At 45.0% G+C, this 25,235-nt stretch overlaps 1 protein-coding gene across 3 annotated transcripts in view; it reads right to left on the reverse strand.

Moving 5' to 3' along the window:
* Positions 1-25,235, reverse strand: part of phf14 (PHD finger protein 14) — a 188,894-nt gene that overhangs the window by 65,679 nt on the left and 97,980 nt on the right. Inside the window, exons 14-17 of one of the 3 annotated variants that reach the window (XM_084313378.1) lie at positions 23,068-23,230; positions 18,152-18,214; positions 17,656-17,780; positions 12,331-14,075 (exon numbers count right to left, since the gene is read on the reverse strand). In XM_084313378.1, the coding sequence (XP_084169504.1) occupies positions 14,069-14,075; positions 17,656-17,780; positions 18,152-18,214; positions 23,068-23,230 (358 nt within the window). In that variant the 3' untranslated portion in view covers positions 12,331-14,068. Of the gene's footprint in view, positions 1-12,330; positions 14,076-17,655; positions 17,781-18,151; positions 18,215-23,067; positions 23,231-25,235 lie in introns of those variants that run through there. The other 2 variants (XM_084313377.1, XM_084313376.1) reach the window with 2 other exon arrangements.

The raw sequence follows: 25,235 nt of genomic DNA on the forward strand, positions 1-25,235 counted from the left end.
ACTATTAGGAGCAGTGGGCAGCCACACAGTATGGGGGGGGGGGGGTCCAGTACCACGGCCAAGGGCAACGGTAAACCATGTCTATTTCATGGCATGGGAGGAAACCCACACAAACACAGGGAGAAGATGCAAACAGAAAGGGGTTTGAACCAAGGACCTTCTTGCTGTGAGGAAACAGTAATAACCACTGTGCTGTAGCCTATACCTACAACAACAACAACAACAACAACAACAAAAAAGGGGGGGGGGGCATGTATTGTTGGTGAATGTAAGTAGAAGCACTAGAACACTGGTTTTCTTAGTGAGCCACATCTCCAAGTATAAAACCCTCTTAGCAAGCAAGCCTTTAAACAAGAGTAAATGATACTTTCTGTAGTGTGGGCACATCTCCAGGTAAAACTCAATAGTCCACATTCAAATAGAGTAACTACTACAACCGTGCAGCAGGCCTATAATGTCTCCTTAGAATGCAGGTGTGTACCTGCGAGGAGGTGGAGTAGAACTTGTAGTTGAAACAGGATGAGACAAGAGAAACCTATTAATCATTCATGAGCCTCAAATGCCCTTCAACCAGTACCCCCACCCACCCTCTCTCCCTCCCTCCCCGCGTCCATGATTAACTAATTATGCCCTAATCAATGTCGGAGATTCAGATTCTTCAATGGAAATCTGATAAAGGAGATAACAGCCTGGCGAGGTCAATCTGTTCCCATCTCTCTATTCCTCTCCATTACGGGCCGAATGGAGGGAGGGCAGGCTGGGGATGAGAGCGAGAGAGAGAGCGAGAGCGAGAGAGTGAGAGAGCGAGAGAGAGAGGGGGATGGAACCCGGGGAGGAGTCCGATTCGACTGATAGAGAGAGATAGAGGGAGAAAGAAAGAGAGATGCAGAAAGAAAAGAGGGATGGATGGAACCCGGGGAGGAGTCCGACTCGAAAGAGAGAGACATGAGCCCTTTTCAAAGCTGCACTTATCAGACAACCCCCCCCCTACACACACATGCACTCACCACCACTATAATTTAAAGGACAGCCTTGTCCACATCAGCCTCTAATAAAGACGTCCTCTCTGCCCAATAAGGGACATGTTACTCCACCTGCCAGGACAAGGAAAGCCGTCAGACAGAAACAAGAAGAGCAGTACAGCAGTACAACACTGTGCACGTTTGGTGTTGGCTACCGCTTACGTTTACATTTACGTACATTTAGCTGACGCTTTTATCCAGAGCGACTTACAAATTGTGAACAAGTCAGCAGGACGGGTACACACCTCTGGTGGCAAAGGGTAAGTGATATTGTTCGTCTAGCGGTGTTGAACTTGACTGCTTCACTCTGAGTGCCTAGTAGAATAGACATAATTAGCATAGTAGGTAGTAGTATAGGCATAGTAGCATAGTACATAATAATAAAATACAGTATTTTTCTAAAACTTTACTTATACGGTCAAAGAGACTATAAATTAGGGATGTCCGATATTGGCATTAAAATGTGATATCGGAAATTATCGGTATCGGTTTAAAAATAAAAATAAAAAATTATAATTTTTTTTATTTATTTAACCTTTATTTACCCAGGCAAGCAAGTAAGAACAAATTCAGATTTGATTTATTGTCAAAAGTATGCATAATGTTGTGTTACTTCCACAACAAGAGATATGTAATGTTAATTACCTGAAATTATTCCGTTTTTTGGGGGGGTTGATATCGGTTGATATCGGTATCGGAAAGAGTTGGACAATATCGGTATAGGTAAAAAAGCCAATATCGAACATCCCTACTATAAATATATGTACCGGTATATATATATAAAACAAAGAATTATAAATGGTAGAGAATTTTGGTTGATAAACAGGTATTGGTATAACAAATGAAAAAAATGTCAGTGCTAAATCCAAATCCAGTAGTTAAATGAAAGCAGAGGCTGCTACTGGTGCCTCACTTAAAAATACATTTAAAAAATATTATTTATTCCGCCAGCAAGCCGATGGGTGAATTTGCGTAATCCTTAAATGGGATTGGTGGGCTGCTGAGACCATTTAGTAAGACCACTGATCTTGAAGGTGCCCTTCAGTGACACCTACCCACCTGTAACCATGCCGAAGGTAGGGCGACGCCTCCTACTTATTCCAGGACATTATGGTGATTCCAGACGAACACACCCTTCCAACTGTTCCCATCGAGTCCAGTAGCCGTTGACAGATGTGCCAAAGTCTCAAGTCAATAAAAAATGAACTAAAGGTTTATTGGTAAATCAATGGGTGATCATTCATCACCGCCCGACCAAATTGATTCCGTTTCATCTTGCCGTGGTCTTTTCATCTGTTGGGTTCAGTATGAATATTGAGAAGAAAAAATTACATTACACGTTGTATCCAAGAATCTGTCTTCACACATGATTCATGGGGAACAAGTCATCAGGTACCAATTTCTGTCTCCTAACAATGAGTCCTTTCAAGCCCCGGCCTTCATCCAGCTTCATGTTGAATGTCTGAGCGGAATGGAATGAGGCAGTGGTTTGATAATATCATGCCCGGCAGCTCAGCGCTGAAACGCAATATGGCGCGCGGCCTTTAGTAGCGCCAGTACTAAAGCCTCATATATAGGTGAAACATGAACATAGCCCGACATTATACTCTGGGAGGAAATGGGGAAACATCCAATCTAAACATGGATGAATAAAAAAATCTAGCCAAAGGTGGTGGTTTCGCGAGGTGTTCCACACGTTCATTCCATGTTGAATAAGTAATGAACCTTCGATATCCCCAAAGGTATGGAGAGCTACATGCTTGTGTCACTGTGATTGCCAGTTCATTGCACAGGCATATAATTCCCCATAAAAGCTATATTTCTATATCTTGAGCTTCGCTCAGGATCCTTTTCCATATATTTTCTGTGACGCGGCAATGGAGCCCCTGGCGACAAGACTTGTCAACTTTCTTACAATGACTCTGTGGGAACAGCCTATATCACGACTAGGGCTTGGCTCACCATCTGTCAAACGCCGCAATTAACGCTTCCAATCAGTTGCGACTGAAAAGAAAAAAGATAATGGGTATAATTACAGTCAAGTCATTTAACTAAGCTGGCTGAACTTCGGAAGTGAGCATCACACACACATTAGCCTCTTGATAGGTGAGTCAGTGGTAGTATTACTAGGCTAAGCAGGCTAAAATGGTCTAATAACGCAGCTCTTTATAGTTGTTTACACATCAAGCACGGCGGATTTACCAAAAACTGTACAAATTTAATTGGCATAGATAATTGGCATCTTATGTGGTGTAGAGGCGGAATCTAACAGCTGCTGCACATTAGCAGGAATGTGCCACGGCAGGTGGATGAGGTGTGCGCATACGCACGCACACACAGACACAGAAATACAAACACACACACAGACAGACACACAGACACACACAGCAGCAGCAAACAGAGATGGGCTGAGCAGGCATATCTGCCTAGGAAATGGTGGGAATTTTAAGTGCCCTTCGGCCGCCCAGTGAAAAGAAGACGAATGAGCAAAGTGTGTGTGCACCACTAATGAGCTCCTATTGTTGCACACAAACCACCAATTGATTTCACATGAATCTTGGGCTAAGGTGAACGGAGAAGAACGTGTTCCACCGCTTCCCCGCTGGAGAGAGACGTGTGAAGCCCTTCTGAAGTTTATTTTTATTATAAGAGCGAAAGTGTGACAATTCTACGCTCACTTCCTTAATTACTTTACCTTAATGAACCCATTGTAATGTTTGTTATGTATCACTGGGAACATCTTTGAATTAAAACACTGCTCGCTGACGCAGGCCCACCACCAGGCCGAGGGAGAAGGGGTGTGTGTGTAGGGGAGGGGGTGTGTGTAGAAGAGGGGGGGGGGGGGGGTGTAGAGGAGGGGGGGGGTGTGTAGTTAATTAGATTTCAAAATGACAATACGTGCATTTTTCAAGAGAAGGAAAAAGCATGCAGATATTTCCCTCCTCTTAAGGAAACATGAGCGAAGACCAAGGACATAAGGTCCTCGGACAGACGCTAACGTGAAGTTAGGCCGGGGAGGCCAGTGTACTGTATCTCAAGGGCTTTCCAGCCTCTAACAGGCCTGTAAGGCAGAGCGTCGAGACTCAGCTTGTATCCACACCTTGCCCCCACTATAGACTATACCTTGCCCCCACTATAGAGCTGTCATCGTATACTCTGACCTTCCCCCCGACCCGTAGATGTAAAATAATAAACATACAGGAGATAAGGGGGACCCAGTGCCGCTTGTTACCGCGGATACCGTCCTTGTTATCACGGATACCGATCTTATTGCCACGGATACCATCCTTGTTACCGCGGATACCGTCCTTGTTACCGTGGATAGTCCTTGTTGCCGCGGATACCGTCCTTGGCTTTAGGACGCATCGGCGAGCTGATGCACGAGGTGACGGCGGTTGAATAAAATTAACGTTTGAAAATAAACCACTTTTATCGTTCGAGGAAGTCATGTTAAAATAACGTTATATGTAGTGATATTTTCATGATTCTATATCTAGCCTACTCATTGATTTGGTAGCCTATTTCTTTATGATTAGTTGATTATCTATTATGTAACTGATGGATGGAAACAGTGTCTGGGAGTACAGGCTTATCACTACTTGATGACATCACAACATCCAGCCAATTAACCAAATAAATAGTAACAAAGTAGCCTACGGTCTGCCACAAAGTGAGAACTTGGAAGTGATCAGAGTCTGAGAACAGAGACAGTGCAGGGCAGGAGACTAAGCAGCCAGTGGTACAATAGCGCTTCCAGCCAGTCCCAGCGGTTTCATTATTCCACGCTCTGTGTTTATCGCAGCTCAAGAGCGTTGATGTGCACAGGAACGTCCATTTCATAAATTACTCTATTTCTATGTGCCAACCATACTAAATGTTTAATCAACAGGCAAAGTAACGCTTTTACTTCAGTCATAGACCAATATTGGTGATTGTTACCCGACAAGGTAGACAATGAGCCTCATTCATAAAAGGTTATTTTATAATTAATTAATTCCGAATAGGCAATTATGAATGTAAAGATCATGATGTAAAGATCTGAGGTTTATATACGCGTTCTCTCGTTTTCTGTGACATGCCAAAAGTTAAAACTGTCATTACCCAAAGTATGAATGCTATAGATATAGGAATATATGATAAAGTGAGAGAAAATTTATAAACAAGGCCCAAGGTGTTTTGTGACACCTTGTCACAGTGGCTCGGGAGGTAGAGCAGTCGTCCGGTAATCCGGAGGTTCCCGGTTAGATCCCGCTCCTCTCGGGCAGCATGTTGAAGTGTCATTGAGCAAGACACTTAACCCCTAATTGCTCCTGATGAGCAGGTTGGCACCTTGCATGGTTGCCTCCGCCGTCGGTGTGTGAATGTGTGAGTGAATTGGTCAGATGTGAGGAACAAATTGTAAAGCGCTTGGGATAAAAGTAGGGGTGTGAACATTTCTCGATTCTAAGATGCATCGCGATGCGGACGTGGACGATTCAGCATCGATGCAGTGACAAAACATAATCGATTATTAAAAAAAAAATTATAATAATAAAAAATATGTTTTACAGATGCAGCCATTAGCCATCGACCGACGTTTGGGCAGCGTATTGCTGGGGTAGCGGTAACGGTGACCAGTAGGGGGCACTCGAGTTACACCAGTAATTCAGCTGGTGACTTCATTCATAGGACGCTACAACGAGACCGCAAATGACATCACGCCATATCACTATGTCTACAGACTGTATGAATTAATGTTGCTGAATTAAAGAATGAATCATTAAAACGTGTCAAATCAAGTCTGTTAACTTCATTAGACGGCCCGACGCACGGCTGTCTGTTCATTCATCAGGAGCGACCACAACGCTGTTATTGTAATGCTTTTTGGTAACAATACGTTTGTTTAAACACGCAATGTTGCTGAATAAAAGAAAGAATTAAAGAGTTAAAACCTGTCAAATCAGCAGTCAAAGTGTATATTTTCAGCATCACGTTTATATATTTTTTTTACTCTCTTGCTAGGTTTTATGTTCTTTTACAATGTAGCGCTTTGGGATTTGCTCCACAACTATAAAGCGCCCCCCTACAAATCAAATATATTATTATTATTATTATTATTATTATTATTATTATTATTATTATTATTATTATTATTATTATTATTATTATTATTATTATTATTATTATTATTAAAGCTAGTGGTCTGGTCATGCATCCACTCAACTCATAGAAAATACAGCATCAGGCTATTTTGATACTAATACTACAGCTGAATCGTAATCGAATCGAATCATGAGGCCAGTGAAGATTCACAGCTCTAGATAAAAGTGCTATATAAATGCAGCCATTTACCATTTGTGATTACTGAACAGGTGTATATCATTATCAAATCCATCCCACCTAAAACACCAAGCCTCCTGAAGCTCAACAAGGTCTATGGGTTCAAATTAATCCTAAGGTGTGAGAACTGTGCAACCTCAAAGAAAACCCTGTTGACACCTGGGCTGCAGCACTATGGACTAGAGACGAGTGGAGTCCAGGCTACATGGCTGACTGGGGCTGATCTATGTGATGCATCACTGTGTTCAATGTTAGATGCACTCAACTGGCCAGGGTTAGCGATAGGACAGTGGTTCTCAACGTGGAGTATGGGGACCACCAAAGGGTCTTAGAGGAGGTTCCAGGGGGTCCCCAGAGACTAGGGATGTTCGATATTGGCTTTTTTTACCGATATACCGATAATGTCCAACCCTTAATTTCCGATATCAACCGATACCGATATATGCGAGGTTTCCCCCCCAAAAAACACAACATTATGCATACTTTTCACAATAAATAAAATAAGAATTTGTTCTTACTTGCTTGCCTGGGTAAATAAAGGTTAAATAAATGTAAAAAAAGATTTTTTTTTTTAAACCGATACCGATAATTTCCGATATTACATTTTAATGCCAATATCTGTCGATAATATCGGTAGGCCGATAATATCGGATATCCCTACCAGAGACCAATTAGAGAATCTATGAGAGTGACTATTCTCATCATAGGTTTCAGTCTCTTATCTCCCTAACCCTACAGGAGTGGAATTCTGGACTAAATCACATCTAATAACAAAAAGTCCCTAAATGGGCGTCTGCAGCCTGGTGTGCATCAAGTTGGGGACCGCGACACCACTGCACTAGGAGACACTTCAACGGTGTTCTATTCATCTTTAAGTGTACATGTATTTATTCCACTTACCCCTGTTATCTGAATCAGCTGTGGAACCATATAGATCAAAAACAACACTCTGACCATCTTTTCTTTTTCGTTCCAAAGTTTCCTCAGAAAGTGAAAAAAAGGGCATTTATTTTGAAGGCCGTTTCCGTCTAATAATTCACCAAATCAATTCACGATCTTAAACCTCCTTTGGTATATTTAAAAATACTTTATTTTCCAATATTAAAACTAGCTGCTCATGCTTTCAACGGTTTCATATCTTTGTGATCCGTTGCCTTTCATGAAGTTACGTACATTGTGTTCATCACCGTCATCGCCGTTATTTTCAATCGTCTCCCAACACTGTGTTTTTGTGCGTCGCAGGACCCCCTCGAAAAACAAGAGCATTTCACAGCTCTTATCCTGCTAATGTAATAAAACACATTTCCACTATGTACTGTAGCCCAGTCGTCTCGCGTCTCCTCACCGTCTCCGCCAGCACGCCCAACATACCAACCTCTATCTGCTTCCCACACTGCCCTCACGGACCCAGGCACGGCAAGGTCCTTGATGTTATCAAAGCAATTTGGCCCTGCTTTAATCATTGGGAAAATTGAGCAGCTCGCCCCCCCCCCCCCTCCCTCCCTCCCATTGCCGAGGCAGACAGAATCCAATCACTCATAGGAGAGGTTATTGATTGATGTAATCTTGTCCGATGGCGACTCTTGTCCCCCTTTCATCTGGTGTTTAATCTCCGCGTGAAGTTCTTAGGAGGGCACCCCCCCCCCCTCGGCCGCCACCACCCCGCGGGACCCTTTCCTCCGAGAGACGGTGCTTGATCTGGCCTCATCCGGCTCTTTGCAACTGTCGCATCTTCTTGAGGGAGCTCCATAGCCTACAGGGTCCCACGAGAGACACCTACTCACTACTTGATGACATCACAACATCCAGCCAGTTAACCAAATAAATAGTAACAAAGTAGCCTAAGGTCTGCCACAAAGTGAGAACTTGGAAGTGATCAGAGAACAGAGACAGTGCAGGGCAGGTGACTAAAAGCAGCCAGTGGTCCAATAGCGCTTCCAGCCAGCGGCTCGTCACGAGACACAGACGCGCCATGCAGGTCCCAGCGGTTTCATTATTTCACGCTGTGTTTATCGCAGCTCACACGTGAGCGCCACAACAACTCAATTAAATCACAATATTAGATGAGGGATTTTGAACGGTTAAAAGGGATGTGTTGAAAACGGGGAGTCTCTTTGGGCTCGTATAAAAAAGAAATGTAACGGGAGAGATGAATGTTAATTGAACCATCTCGTTTTCTAGGAGAGATAGACGGGAGTCAGATCATATTGATTTCCTCGAGTACTTAGGCCAAGTTATAATTGGATATTAAAAAGGAACTGCAGCAGTTAGGGCCCTAATCACCAGACAATCTGCATAAATCTTTAGGGGCACTTTGGCGCTACGCTGGCGCCCCACTTGCCTGAGCCTCCATCTATCAAGGACGACTAACCTGTGTATTTTGTTCAAATCCGTAATTACGTTTTTAAATTTGTAGCCTGTGCATGGTGAGTGGTGACACGTGAAGAATTCCACGTGTACAAAATGCATGGAAAACCCAAGTATCAAGATTAATTTGAGACGTTTATAGACCGATTTCAAGTGCTCCACTTGGGAATTCACACTTGCAGTTCTGAAAATGTGGTGTGCGCTCTAATTCCGATAAAACAGCACTTCTTCAATGGAAAAAAGAGAGCAAAGGAATCAAGTGTGATATGTCTGTTAACTATAATTAAACGCTGTTTACCTGTGCCAATTTTGATGAGCTCTATTTGAGGAGAGAACTCAGCATCAGCCTTGGAACACATTGCTGACGTGAAGATTATTGTCCGTGTTCTCGTCATCTTATCAAACCCCACAAAAGATAATCAAAACACCCAGACAACATCTTAAGACTGTGAAACAATCATCATCATCATAATAAAAAAAAAAGAAAAAAAGGCTACTTTCGTGGTGACACCATTGAACCTGGGCGCGTATTGCCTTATAACTGCTTTGTGCCCACAGGCAAAGAAGTCCATGTATTGACAGTGAACTCCTGGCCACAAAAACCTCCTTTTCTCTCCGCCGGCCCCAGATGCCTAAAGCCCGAGTGGCCAAAACAAGGCGGCGAATTTATCACAAGTGGGCAGTGCAATTACCTGGAGAGAGGCCACGTGAGAGAAATCAATATGGCACAAAGCGCTCAGGCCATCGACTCTCGTCCGTGACAAAGTGCGCCGGCGGCTTTCTGTGAATCCTCTCTGTAGAAAAGGAGTAGATTATCGGACTTCCCCCGGCCGCCTACTTTTTTGATTTACTGAGGGGTCGCCGCGACATTATTAAAGAGCCATTGTTTTACAGGGGAGGGGTGTCAGTGAGCGGGCAGGTGGAGTCAGGCCTGTGGAGACCCCTCCCAAGGCCTCATGCCTTCATTAGCTCATTAGGACACAACTCATTCACCGCCAGGACGGGATCGAAGGGGAGAGGCGGACAGGACAGCCAGGGAGTCTCTGGGCTCTCTCACCTGGCATGATCACGTCTGACTGGCTGGTTGTTCGTCCGGTTCGCCAGCAGGGGGCCCCGGTGAACTGGGCACAGATCATGAAGAGCTAACGGGCAGGCAGAACAACAGTAGGTCTGTGGCCTCCGCTCTGCAGGGCCAAACTTACAGCCCCCAGCCTCTGACCCGACCAGAGAGTCCGTCTCTTCAGCCCCCAGCCTCTGACCCGACCAGAGAGTCCGTCTCTTCAGCCCCCAGCCTCTGACCCGACCAGAGAGTCCGTCTCTTCAGCCCCCAGCCTCTGACCCGACCAGAGAGTCCGTCTCTTCAGCCCCCAGCCTCTGACCCGACCAGAGTCCGTCTCTTCAGCCCCCAGCCTCTGACCCGACCAGAGAGTCCGTCTCTTCAGCCCCCAGCCTCTGACCCGACCAGAGTCCGTCTCTTCAGCCCCCAGCCTCTGACCCGACCAGAGTACGTCTCTTCAGCCCCCAGCCTCTGACCCGACCAGCGAGTCCGTCTCTTCAGCCCCCAGCCTCTGACCCGACCAGAGAGTCCGTCTCTTCAGCCCCCAGCCTCTGACCCGACCAGAGAGTCCGTCTCTTCAGCCCCCAGCCTCTGACCCGACCAGAGAGTCCGTCTCTTCAGCCCCCAGCCTCTGACCCGACCAGAGAGTCCGTCTCTTCAGCCCCCAGCCTCTGACCCGACCAGAGAGTCCGTCTCTTCAGCCCCCAGCCTCTGACCCGACCAGAGAGTCCGTCTCTTCAGCCCCCAGCCTCTGACCCGACCAGAGAGTCCGTCTCTTCAGCCCCCAGCCTCTGACCCGACCAGAGTCCGTCTCTTCAGCCCCCAGCCTCTGACCCGACCAGAGTCCGTCTCTTCAGCCCCCAGCCTCTGACCCGACCAGAGTCCGTCTCTTCAGCCCCCAGCCTCTGACCCGACCAGAGTCCGTCTCTTCAGCCCCCAGCCTCTGACCCGACCAGAGTCCGTCTCTTCAGCCAGTTCTCCCGCTGCCCTCTAGACCTCTGACACTAGACAGTGTCAGAAACAGCCGGTACCATGCATGCAGCACTTGCTCGAAAGTACTATGTTTGACTGTGTGTGTGCACGCGCACTGGAGTAAGCCATCAGCTAATTCATAAGGAAACGAGGCCCCTCTAGGGTTTTTTGTGGTTCATCTTTAGCGAGAAGTCATTGAAAAATGAGAGTGGAGGAGGCAACATGCTGTAGCTGAGAAAAAAAGAATACAACACAGAGAACACTAGGAGGAGAAGGGCCAGTACCCAGGGAGATAAGTGGAGCGAGGACACACTGCAGTGGAACCAGTGGGATGAGAGAGGCAGGGGGGGAAAGGAAGGGGAGCCAGGGAGAGTAATAGATTTTAGCTGCTTGGCCGAACTTCCCACACAGCCCCGGTCCGGGCAGTGGCGTTTCCTCTTTTAATGGGGGGGGGAAAGGGTGAAGTCAGCAAAAACAAAATGCTGCCGTTAAATCATCTCCCCGGATCCCAGTGTCAGTACGGTAATGGGAAACGCACTCATCATCCCAAAGGTTACAACTCCTCCAGAACCATTCTCTTTGCTTTTCTCTCTCTCTCTCTCTCTCTGCCTGCCCCCCCCCGCCCCAACTTAGACTCTCCCCCCCCCCCGCAACAACGGAACACAGCTGTAGCTGAAGCTGCTCCTTGTTCCCACCACGTCCCCCCCATCTGGTCTCTACAGACCCTGGGCTGAGGATGAGGGATTGGGGCATTTACAGTTCGCCACGGTGAGCTGATTCCATCTCGCCCCAGACACCTCCGAAGTGAGGATGCTGCGGTGCACAGACACCCGCCACCAATCTCTCTCTCTCTCTCTCTCTCTCTCTCTCTCTCTACATCTCTCTCTCTCTCTCTCTCTACATCTCTCTCTCTCTCTCTGCACTTGTTGTTGCTCAAGTATAAACGCTATCCATCCACCTGCAGAGACACATTTGGGGGCTTTCGTTATGCGGTTAACCAGATTGCCCATGAAAGGCTCTCCATTCTCTCTGTGAGAAGGTGGAGAAAGGGAGAGAGAGAGAGAGAGAGAGAGAGAGAGAGAGAGAGAGAGAGAAAGAGAGAGAGCGAGAGAGAGAGAGAGAGAGAGAGAGAGAGAGAGAGAGAGAGAGAGAGAGAGAAAAAGACGATGGGGTGGAATGAAATGCAGCCTCTAGTACTGAAACAACAGATGAGCTAAGAGCGAGGCGAGACCACCCTGGGATTCTGGGACACTCTCTAGGGAGGTGAGTGAGGGTGGGAGTGGGGTCGGGGGGTGGGTGTGGGGTGAGTACACGTGCTGCCGGAGCCACCGTCTGGGAGTCGACCCACAGACGAGCGGGGCCACGTCCCGGGTGATAAATCAAGGATGACAGAGGGCATTACACGCACAAACGGACCGCCGCCGCAGCACCTTTGAAACAATTAATTAGCTGGCTGACACTCATTTATCACCGTGGCAATAAGGTGAAAAAGTCAAGAGTTTATTAAAGCTCTGCTTAATGTCGAGAGCTGCGGGGGGGGGGGGGGGGCCCAGAGGCCCCCAGAGACACGACACACACAGAACAGCAGCGGACATTCACATTCTTACTTCATAACACGGCTACGCATTATTATTACACAACGTCTCACAAATAGCCACTTGGAAGAGGCGTGTCTGTAAACAAATTAAAATGGAGTGAATATATATAATAAAAAAAAGGTAATAATTTTTAAGAATCCATGGAAAAAGTTCCAACTTTTCACAACACAAGAAGGCTTATGATAATACAGTATAATAACGCATGTAGGCACAAAGAAATACAAAACAAAATTAAAAAAACAAGGGCTGGTTAAACCGCTCCAATAAATACTGTACACAACACATCACATACTACACGACCATCTGCTCCGTTCAAACTTATTCTCAGCGCAATAAATTAATGTAAAGGTTTTAATGGTTAAATAGAAATTCGTCATGCAAACTGAGAGCACTGACAAGTAGTCCTTCAACTTGACTAAGAGGACTGACCAAGAAAAAAAAATTGCTGACATATTTTCCAGAGGGGGGAGTAATAAAAGCAGTATAGAGTATGGGGGGGGGGGTTCTCCGTTCCCAAAAGGCATGCATATAAGAGCTCTGGGACGGGCCTAGGAGTGACATGTGGGGACAGGATGTGACACTTGTCAGGGTAAGACCTGACAGGCCAGAAGGCTGCTGTACTGCTGACAGCACTGACTAGAGGGGGCAGGAGGGTGGGGCTGGTGGGGGGCACCAGGGACATGAGAGACAAAGCTGGGCTGCTTTCTGAGGAAGTGTCAGTTGAAACTGTCAGTTTAAAGACATGAGAGGAAGACTTCTAAATGGCTTTAGGACACTAAGACACTTGCACTAACATTCTTATCTATTAACTCCTGCTAACCTAGATTTTCTTTTTTTTTTACTGTAGTATTGATGTATGCTACAATTCAGACGGGTACATGTCATACTATATATAAAACACTGACAATCTCCTAACTAACTACTTATTTCCCTCCAATTACTTTAGGACGTTCTACACAACACAACACTAGAATGTTGACTGAGCTTTGTGATTCAAGTGCATCTGCAATTAAAGACATTCACATTGAAACACACGGTTGGAAAGGGAGGGGGGGTGACTTCCAATCAATACCAGTGATTGGCTGTTTTGGGGCCACAGGTCATAAGAGTGGCAACGATTCAGAAAGAGATGTTGGCGGAGGGCGAGCACCTAGATACGTAGAGAGGAAAGAGAAGACGCCTCTTTCAGTTGAGGAGGAGACGAGCGGAGCTCACAGGAGTGTTTGTGTTGTTTCACAATCATTGCAGAGTCCCAATGAGTCCAAGAAGGTCTGGTGCAAAAACAAGTTCCTGCTTCGCACTATGGTTGTAAGAGAGCACACGGGGTCATGTACTGTACGATACCAAGGTGCCACATCATCACGTGCCGATACAACAACACCTGGATGTCCGTAAGAGCGTCCACAGAGTCGTTTTTTCCATGCCATTTTACAGCACCGAGTCCCACTTCCACCAAACCTCATTGGCTCATCGCAAACATTCAAGTGTTTAAGATTCCTCGTGCGTTAAGATTCGGGCGTTTTTTCTCTCTCTCTCAATTCTCATTGGACAGCTGTTGGTCCCAGTTTTGGGTCAGAGGTCGTCCGAGGAGAAGGAGGCGGCGGTTCAAAGAGGGGGGGCGTCTCGTTCTCCGGCCCCCGACCCGACCGCCGTTTCTTCCAACGCCTTAATTTGCCTCTCTCTCTCTCTGTCTCTAAGCCAATGGGGGGAGGTGAGGTGGCTGCCCCCGGCTCTCACAACCTGTGCAATGCAAAGACAGAAAGAGTCAGGGCAGCACACCTCACACCCCGACCACCACACCTCACAACGCTGCCTAAGGGCCACCGAAATAAATCAATAAATAAGACACACAACAGTATGGTGTTCATTCATATCGGTGTTCTAAAATGGTTGAGGTTACAATGAGCCAATGACAGTTTTGGACTATCGATGGTTTTCATTTAACATTGTAATTGGACCCAAGTTTATTTCCTTTTGAAGTGTTTGATAATGTTAGCTAATCTCAGTTTTGTATACTCTACCGAGGTTCAAAGTTGTGGAACTCTTTGCCTCCACATATTTTGGAATTTTCTTTTCTGAAGTTTAAAAGAGCACTGAAATGTCATCTCCTAGCTCATCAATAGTTTCCATTATGGGCTCCCTTTACAAACTGTGGTCTAATGTAGTTGTAGTTTCTTTACTTTATTTTGTCTAAACTTGAAGCCGTATGGCATAAGTGACTACGTCAGTGTCTATCTGTAGACCTGCTTGTATGTATTATGAATGAATGTTCCTTGTGTGTTTGGGGAGGGGGGGGGGGGTTATATTGATGTAATCTTCATATAATTTAGCTTCTTGGTGAATTTCACATACAAGCCCCTAGAGGGTTTTTAGGGAATTCTCCTTCACATCTCTTTGTGGATTATATTGTATTATTGTAATTGTTTTTATATGTGTAAATAATTTAAATTGTATTTTTATTACAAAAATAGTTTATTTGTCATTTATTAAAAATACATGTTACAACAAGTCATGCATCCTAAAATGATCAAGGATAGCACAAACAAGTCACATATGTATTTCCATTGTGGACATTATTATCTTCAGTCTACAGTATATTGCTAAAAGTCAACAACATTGTTGATAGAATATGTACAAAATTTACAGATCATACAGTAAAAGCAGACACCCTCCCTCTAGTTTTTTTCAAAAGAGTTTACTCTGTTGCCCTGTTTGATGGTCAAAGGCAACTCATCCCACTCCTCGTGTGAGCAAATGAGCATCGCCCCATCTCTGTTCTACACCTTGGAGAATGCAGGTGAGCTAAGCTAGATCTAGTTATGTGGCTGTGTGATTGCCTAACACTAGGAAAATTGTTGCTAAAATATTTGGGGGCCCTGTGATTAATTATGTTGTGCACCACGTTAAACCTAAGTATAATATAATGTAAATATCTGAAATAAACTAGGGTCCAAGATGTTCCATATGAACGAGATTCCACTGAAGCCATCTATATGGGTGTACGGGATGATACACAACGAGGTGTGCGGTTATAAAAAAAAAATATTACCTCACGAGGCGAAGCCAAGTTTGACTCCGCAAAGTGCATTATTTCTCGATAGCCGCACACCTCAGACTGTATTATCCCCATTATACCATGGCAACTTGCAAAAGACGAAAAACATGTCATTTACTAATATTTTTTACATTAAAATATAAATAAATATGATATTTATGCTTTGCTCACTGCTGACTTTCAGTACCTCTGTGCCACCTTACCGACTGCTTGACAACAACTTGAGTGATGCCAGTGACCAAGAAAGCTCACTTTATGCTAGCAAGCCTTTCTGTCAATAAATTTGCCTATGGTCAACAAACAGTGAATATGATTTGACAGTAGCGTATGTTTCACAACAAGGCTGGCTTGCTTGCCACATCTCATTGTCCCCAAATACGAAATGTCACGTCAAATATGCGTGGTCATTTGTATGCCTCAAGTAGGGATGGAAAACTCACAAAATTGCTATTCGATAGTCACTGTGAACTAGGGCTGTACCGAATGCTTCGAAGCTTCGATCATAATGTTGACATTCGAATTCTAAATCAACATTCAAATTTTAAATCTTTAATAAATTATTATTATTATTCTTTTTTTTTATAATTTTTTTTGTGTCTATTCAATCTGTTTAAACCAATGGGGATTTTCTCCACAGTTGCAGTTAAAGATTAGGCTACACGAATATTATAATATTATATAAGACGTCACCATCACTTTCATACCAACCGTGCCCTTATTGGATTATTTATGTTGACGAAACTGATGAGTTATATTCATTAAATAAAGTTGATTTAATAAAAGAAAAAGACTAATTTAATCAGATTAATCACTTTATTCAAATTGAGGATTTAGTTTATAATATTAAAATATAAATCTTTTTGTAAAAAAATGTAGACATTCAAAGCTTCGTTCAAATACTTCAATCGAAGCTTCGAATGTTAAAAAATGACATTCGGTACAGCCCTACTGTGAACTATTTGATTACCAATATTTGACTAGTATAGATATCTTTCTCTCCATGTACAGTACATCACATCCTTGCAATTCAACTTGCAACAATGAATGTACTGATGGTGATACAGCTACTGTGCATATTTGACCTGAAAAAATTGGTTATTGATTTGGGGACAAGGATATGTCTGGCTAGCAAGCCAGCGGTTTTGTCAAACACACTTAGGCAAACACAATAGGCAAAGTTATTGACAGAAAGGCTTGCTAGCATAAAGTTAGCTTTCTGGGTCACACGGGAGAAGTTTGCCTTCAGTGCTCAACGAGTGCATTGATCTTGAACTGTGATGAGGCTCTAGCCGTGCAGTGTATTGGAAAATAATCAACACCCCTCCAGCCAATCAGAATTGAGTTATTCACCCAGGCCATGGTATAATGTGGGGAATCAATTTCTGGCAAGTGACATTGACGCCTACACACAGAGCTCTGATCAGAACCGACAAAGATTTTATGTTAAAAGGGACACCGTTTTAACTGTTCACACATTTGTCTTTAAATGGACTATGTCTTGGGGTCACAAATAAGCTGCTTTGTATTGTCCTTGAAACAAATACACACAATGAGATAATTATTTAATGATTTTGAAGAACAACATCTCACAAGTCACAACAGGGAGTCCTGATTGGCACACACAGAACCAGTATCTCTCTGATTGGAGGCGTTCCAAAGAGTCTATTTAGTTCACCCGCTGCAAACCCAAGTGATGGGAAGGAATTGTAACTGTTGTTTAGGGGTGAGTGCCAATCAGGACCAAGATAACCTGTGATGTGGAAAACAAAGATGACCTAGAAGTGTCTAGCCGCTAATTGGGACAGTCTTCCTTAAAACAGCCTGCGGTTCTAACGGGCCAAATGAACACAGTGACCACGGCGACTACGGAAATATAGGAAAATGAATCCCTTTTAAGAGATCCATCGAATGACATGTGCGTTAACGTGGCATGCTGTGGTTTTTTAGCAACTCCAAGAGAGAGAGAGGAGGAGGGTCTTGTTTACGGGATGCCATGACACTTGACAACCCTGGGGAGGAGAGCGCGAGCGCGCCATTCATTACGTCATAATGAACTGTGTAAATGTATATGTCAGTCGAATAGAGGCCCGTGTGCCGCAGAACCCTCTGCCCCGCTCCTCCCGCCGACCCGAGGCGGCGAGGCGCCTAATGAAGACTGAACTTTAATCATCAGGAGGATATAGCTCCCCTCAGACACACAAACACCAGGCACATACACACCACGCACATGCTCCAGCCACCACCGACACACATGTTGGGCCTCACCTCACAAGGTTCTCGTTGTCACCCGGCCCGGTGCAGGTCGTGCAGTCGGTGCGCATGTCGTCGGCTTTGGGCTTCTTCTGCATTACAGACTGACGCTGCTGACGGCGCTCCCGTGTCGGCGGTTCCTATGGAAACATGGGCTGATTAGAGGCGATGTGGCGTGCAAGGTGGGGGGGGGGGGGGGGGGAGAGGGATGTAATGTTCAATTCTAGGTGTTTGTATCTGTGTGTGTGTGTGGGGGGGGGGGGGGGGGGGGGTGTACAGCAGTGCATTATGGTATGCATATTAAAAGGAATGGACACAGAAATTATGTTAAACGATTTACTACAATGAAAAGTGTGTTTTTCAATCTTGTAGCATTTTTCTTTTTAACAAAAGGTGCATGTAAAAATAGATTACACATAATGAACACACAATCAAGCCATTGCAGATATCCAATCTGAGATCCAAGATATAGAAACTAGATATATTACTAACAGAATAAAAAGAGACAAACCTCAATCTTCTCTTCTAGTTCTTCACAGATGGACACTCTCTTTCTCTTTTGTCCTCTGGTTCTCTGTGGAACAAACAGGAAATCAGTACTTCTTTTAAGCATTGTCCAAAAACCATGATATTTTGGATTGAGTTAAAACCAAAATGAGCAAAACTAGTGCAGTGCCCGTTTGAAAATGACCTGGCTCCCACTATTGCTGCTTGCAGTGTTGTGGAGACCCACACTATTGCTGCTTGCAGTGTTGTGGAGACCCACAGTATTGCTGCTTGCAGTGTTGTGGAGACCCACAGTATTGCTGCTTGCAGTGTTGTGGAGACCCACAGTATTGCTGCTTGCAGTGTTGTGGAGACCCACAGTATTGCTGCTTGAAGTGTTGTGGAGACCCACAGTATTGCTGCTTGCAGTGTTGTGGAGACCCACAGTATTGCTGCTTGCAGTGTTGTGGAGACCCACAGTATTGCTGCTTGCAGTGTTGTGGAGACCCACAGTATTGCTGCTTGCAGCGTTTTTGAGAACCACTTATCTGAACACTTCACACATGACACTGCACTCCCTTGGGTCCTCAGCAATACGCCGGGGGTCTAGTGTGACACCTAGTGGCTGAATGTTAACTATAGCACCTTTAAACAAGCAAAAGTTAAGGTGCCGTGGTTCCCTTTGTGGATAGAGGGAGTTGACTAATCACCTTCTCCACTCCAGACCATGACTCCATTACCAGGGCGGAAGTTTCTTTGTACACAGCCCAACAGATAAACTAGCCAGACTTACAGGACTAATGGCTGGACACTGGGCCACCAAGGGGGGGGGTTAACGGACAACAAACAAGTACGCTGCCCTCTGATGATCCTTGTGATTCGAGGTGTAAGGAGGGGGAGCCCAGTGGGCTGATTCTGTCCCAGGCACAGGCTTTACACATGGCAGCCATGGACACACGTAGCGGGTCATGCGGCTACACTAAACGTGATTGCCGATTACAAGAAACACCTTCTATAGAAGCCACAAAGAGGCACTTTGGTGGTGGTCCTGTCTGTTCCAAACCGCCCTCAAAGGATGGAACTACTTCCGATCTACAGAGGTTTGGCGCGCCGTGCATTTTTATCTCTGCAGGAGTTGGAACGGAACACAAAGGGGGCCATAATAAAAACTGAACATCTCCTTCTTGACGCAAGCATGCAAGTGATGGAGCCGAGTTGGGCTTTTAAGAAGGGAAAGAAAAACGACAACATATTTAAACAGATTGTGAAAACAATTCCATCTGTCGCCGTTGGCTTTGCCGCAACTCGCCAGATGGAGCACTTATCATTATGAATGCTAACTGCCACAACGCTGCCAACTGGCTCCTGAAGCCCCTCGCACTGTTTCTCCTGTGACGGCGCCACCAGACAAAAGGCCCCCCAACATTATTTAATAATTTCTCTGCTACGGCCAGACTCCATTAAAAGTAATCTATTAGAGGCCAAGGAGATCAACACAAGTCCGATGCCTGGTTCAAGCTCTGCATCGCCTGCAAAACCCAAGACACGCGTCCATATAGATCCCTCCCACCACACACACACACACACACACACACACACACACACACACACACACACACACACACACACACACACACACACACACACACACACACACACACACACACACACACACACACACACACACACACACACACACACACACACACACACACACACACACACACACACACACACACACACACACACACACACACACACACGCTCTGCTCAGGTGAGGAAATTAAAACGGCGGGCAGTTTATAAGACTCAAGCTAAATCAATCTTTTAATTAAGTACATCATTGCATCTTTAACAGCCATGAATCATTTCACACAGGATTAGAAAAATTAACGGAGCATAGGAACTAGTAGTAACTAGACGTGTTAACTTAATTCTCATAATTCCCAACTGACTAATGGCATATGTTCACAGGCGAGGTTTTACTGCCGCTGCCGCGGGGGTCTTCAGGTGATAGTAAATCATCCATCACAAGGAGCTTATTATCCACAAGATTCTACTGGATCTCCTTAGTTAATATAATACAGTGTGTGCCTAACGCTATTTTCTGACACTTCTCGTTGTTAAAATGTCTATTCTTGAGGAATGAAAATGAATAGACCTTTTTCAATGGAACTGGCATTTCTAGGGACCTGATCGGTGCCCCAAGTAAATTCCCTGCCGGCTGCTGTAGACATGGATTCAGCTTGAGCCCATTTAGAATGTTTATGTTGTCAAGTTTGAAAAGGTCTATACAAGAAGACAGTGTGGGATCCATGAAACCTGATAAACCTTTAATACCCATTGATGTCTGATACAATATATTAATATAGCATAACATTGTGCTCGTGCAATAGTTCACCGCCTATGGCAGTAAAAGCTTACATAGCTGCCTTCTATACAACATTAACGCGTCACATATTACTTACTACGTATTAATTGATATGATTGCTTCCCAAACCAAGCACATCTTTCTTGCCGGTTCACCATTAGCATTCCCTATATACTTTATAATGCATTGAACCTTTAACAAAGTGAAAAGTGAGGAACATCGGCTGCAGACTGAGCACGGTTACATGCTCCCTACCTGCTAAAAGCTCTGGTGGTCATCCATCAAAGGCAGCAGGACAGGGGCACAGGGGCTACAGAATGTAGCTCCAAAAGGTGCTTATCATAATTAATTTGGTAATTACATATTTTGAGAAAATCCTGAAAATGGATTTACTTCTGAATGTGCTCTTATGTGTATTTTAAGACAGAATCTGTGTGTACACACACAGTTCTTGAATGTCTGTCTTTTTTGTGCGCAGAGTTTCTTGCAGTCTGAATATGCTGCCTTGAAGATAAGAGTGTCTGTCTGGGAGCTGCCGTATCTATAGAGGAGTCTGTGTTGTGACGAATCATCGAGAGTGGGCCGTGGAGCATTAATTTTACAGCTGCAACATGTTCTATGTGCTGAATAAAATCCAGTTCACAGGTTGACTAGGTTATCCTCCAGCAGGCACTTCCCCACTGCAGGGCATGAATAACACTGCCAGAGGAGTCTCGGCTTCCTGAGGGTGGCACTGGGCCATGGCGGCCCTTGTGGCCAAATGTGCGTGCGTACGCACACACCGCGCAAGTCACATCCACGGGAGGCCAGCAGGAGGTCGATTAGCCGGCCCTGATAAATTGAAACACGGCTTTAGAGCGGTGCCAGCGCCTGGGTGCCCTGGTGAAAGCATTAAAAATGCAAAGCAGGGCCCCTTTTAGTGGCTGCCATCGCACGCCTTGCATTTGAAGATAAATGCCGCATTGAAGCTGCTCGACTGGGCGAACGTGGCGGTGAGAGGAATCAGAAAAAGCCTCTTAATCCCAGAGTCCTCCAGCAGGGTCCTCAGCAGACTTCTGGGCCCAGGGTGTTCAGCCCCCCCCCCCCTTCCAAAAAGAAAGAAAACACATTAACCCAGACTGGCATCGTGGCTCCTCCACTCTTCAGGCCTCCCTCCATGACTCTATACACAGAGCGCCAACCTCTGCCAACCACAAAAGGTTGTTCAGTTCTCCGTTTGAAAAGGAGTGTTTTTCCCCCTGTACGTTTTATCCGAGAGAGCGGCAAAGTCACAAACTATACTGTGGACTAAGATGTGCCAGCGTCCCTCCGCAGTAAAATGTGGGAAAGTTCCCTTTCAGTTCTGTTCAGGCAGGGGGGGGGGGGGGCGTGCTATGGGGGCAGGGGGTTGGGTATCGACAAAGTCTGAAAACAAAAGGGGAAAGAGAAAAGACAAAACGGAGGAGAGGCTGGCAGAGGCTTTTCTCTTGCCCACCTTTCAGATAGCCATCTTGAGCATTCCTTGAGGGAGCGGCGAGGCAGGTCTATATCTCCCGATCAGAGCATGGTAGGGACAGATAAGTAAGATCCATGGGGGAGGTGGAGAGGCTGTATATCTGCAGAGCTCTCACGGCTGACAGGAAAACGCCACGCCGGGAACAGGACCCAGTCCACAAAGTGTGGCTCTCGTGTGGCCAGAGTCAAAGCAGTATTATTACCAGACAGACCGGAGGCTTTATGACACGACGAGGTGGCGCCTTGGAAATGTCTACACACTTCAGAAAGACTTTCATGGAGCAGGCGGATATCCGTTTTGACCTTTTCTCTTTGCATCTTGTATTTTATTTGATAATTTCAAATACTTTTGAAACTCTTATACAATCAAAATACTGTATTTTAAAAGTTAAATGTTTTGTTGTAGGCCGGCGTGTCATGAACTACCGTATACAAATTCTTAGCTGACTGATAGTCGTGGGATTTTGCCAACTAAGCGAATACAGTAGTTCATTTAATTGACAAATCGGTAAAACTGGAGATCTCATATTATTGTCCTGCAATGGACAGAAGGACCTATTTAAATCTAATGCCAGTGCTTATGAAACACCAAAGCCTAAGGCGCCAAGACACAAATAATTTAACCTTTTTATGCTGTACACAGTATAGAAGATGTGACAATAAATCTGACTATTCTTACAATGCTAGAGATGTGCTTATCATTTCGCAAGTAATAACTGGGCATAAAAAAACACACAAATAGATTAAAAAGTCTAAGTTGAACTCCGAGAGGGGCCACGGGTCTTGTTTTGAAATCGAGAGAACATTCTGTGACCTCGCGCAATATGCTAATACCATTAAAGGCCACGTTACACAAATAGAACGAATCAATCTCCTCTTAATCAACACCTATCAATCAATTAGTGACTGAATGAGCCCTCCCATCTGAAGTTAGCCAACTCTGAAATCGATCGTTTCAAAGTATTGAAAGACCGACTAGAACAAACTTGTTAAAAAGCCAGGAACAGGGGCGTTTTTGATTCAACGCCGTTCAACCTTCCTTATAACCTTATAACTCGTCGCGGTATGTCGCATACCGTGCCTCGTACTTGGTGTTTCTTGGGCTCCGGCGACATCTCCTGAGGGATGAATTTGAGTGGCCCTTTGATCTGCCTCCTGGACCTCTTGGTGCCATCGGGAAGCGTCTCCATGGCGATGTCTGCATCATCACTGCTGGCCTGGTCACACTCGGAGCATTGCCTGGAGGAGGAGGAGGAGGAGGAGAGGGGGGTGTGGGGGCAGGGGGGGATTTCAGTGTCTAGAACCAGTTCTCTCCACTACAAGGTATTGATTTTATTATCGGAGGAGAAAACCTTCACTCTTCTTGGTCTGTTTCCGATGAAAAAGGGTGAAAAACAACATTCAGATATTGCTGATTGGCGTTTGTTGCATTAAGCTGAAGACAAAACGCTATCGGACCCAAGTTGGAAATGGTCAAGGAGAAATGTGTTCATTTCCACTCCGACAGGCAGAGGGAGCTTCCCTCCTGCCCGTGTGCAGTCCCTCCAGACCGGCGCCTCTCCGCCATGCGTCTGGCTCTGCAGATCCTTTGTTAATTAGGAACGACTTGGCCTCCGTGCACATTTTTATCTTTGAAATGCTTTCTAATTTTCACCCAATAACGCGGAACGCCACGGCGACTCCTCTCTCTCCCGTGTGGATTTAATGAGTTCCTCATATCACCGGCAGAGACTGTGCCACGTAAACAAACAACACGCTCTGTATTAAGAGCGGCATCCCCGGGCATCACATCCTCATTTTACAAAGTAAAGAAAGGAAAAGGAATAACGAAAGGAAAAGAAAAAAGGCATGCTTCTCAAAGCAGCAGCCCACTAAAGTGACAGGGATGGGACTCATCTCTCTCTCTCTCTCTCTCTCTGTCTCTCTCTCTCTCTCTCTCTCTCTCTCTCTCTCTCTCTCTCTCTCTCTCTCTCTCTCTCTCTCTCTCTCTCTCTCTCTCTCTCTCTCTCTCTCTCTCTCCGGTACTTCAGAGTGGTGAGTGTGACATTTCCACTATCTCTGCATCCTTCATCTGATAATCCTGCCACTGACTAGGCTGAAATGTCACGCCTAATATGAATAAATATATTGTAGACCTGTAATGTGTTACTACTGCTGCTTACTGCCAAGTTAATAATGTGGTCCCCGGGAACAATGTCAGAACCGGTTTAGATGCACGGTAAAGAATGAATGCCAGTGTGATGTAAGGGAGTTTGTGTTATACAGTGTGTGTGTGTGTGTGTGTGTGTGTGTGTGTGTGTGTGTGCAAGCGCAATCATGGTTGATAAAAAACCTCCTACCTGCACTTGAAGCAATTGCAGAATAAGCGCATATTAGTATGATCAGAAAAGTTAAATCTGATCATTACGTGTCCTCTCTTGTGAGCTCCCATGGAGATGCAACCAGCTTTTGGAAAATCATGGAGAGAAAAAAGCCTACCACCTCTCTAGCCTGCTCAGATTGGTGGTGAAAATGATCTAATTTTAAATAAAACAGACATGTGCAAAGCTTTTTGTCAGGCTATACTCCTAGTTATATATAGTAGAGAACTCCTACCAACAGATTTTCATTTAGACAGTAGTATACAGTAGTTTATAATGCACGTATAGGCCTAAACACAAAGACGTTGATCCTTGCCTCCTGCGTCTTAGAGCTCCTATAATTGCTGCACCGCTTGCTCATCTTTTAAATCTAAGATGTATCTCTGGTCAAATCCATTACTTTTAATGAAAAATATAGACATGCAACGCAATTTTTGGGTCATTGGACAAAGATTGAATGATTTTACAATAATGACATTGACAATACATTGTTCTCCATTAGAGAGAGTTAATGTGTCATAAATGCAGTAAATCAAGTCACTTTGCTTTGATTTCTGGCATGTTAGACGTGTTTCTTGATATCAGAGACATTCTCCGATATCAATATACAATTTTAGCCTGGTATCGGACCCATATCCAGTATCGGTGCATCCCTAGAAAAGTCCCAAATGTATGGAAAGCTGCTCAAGTTGTTCCATTACATAAAGGTGGTGACTTAAATAATTATCATCCAATATCAAAACAATGCTGCTTAGCCAAAATCCTAGAATCATGAGTTAATTCTTTAACTAAAGTTATAAGCCTTCCTGGATTCCTTGCAATTTCTCCCATCCCCCAATGGGAATATTTATCATGCCAATTCCCTCCTGGTTGTTGCGCTGCCC

This window comes from Notolepis coatsorum (genome assembly GCF_963971535.1).
Source record: "Notolepis coatsorum genome assembly, chromosome: 4".
Lineage (NCBI taxonomy): Eukaryota > Metazoa > Chordata > Actinopteri > Aulopiformes > Paralepididae > Notolepis > Notolepis coatsorum.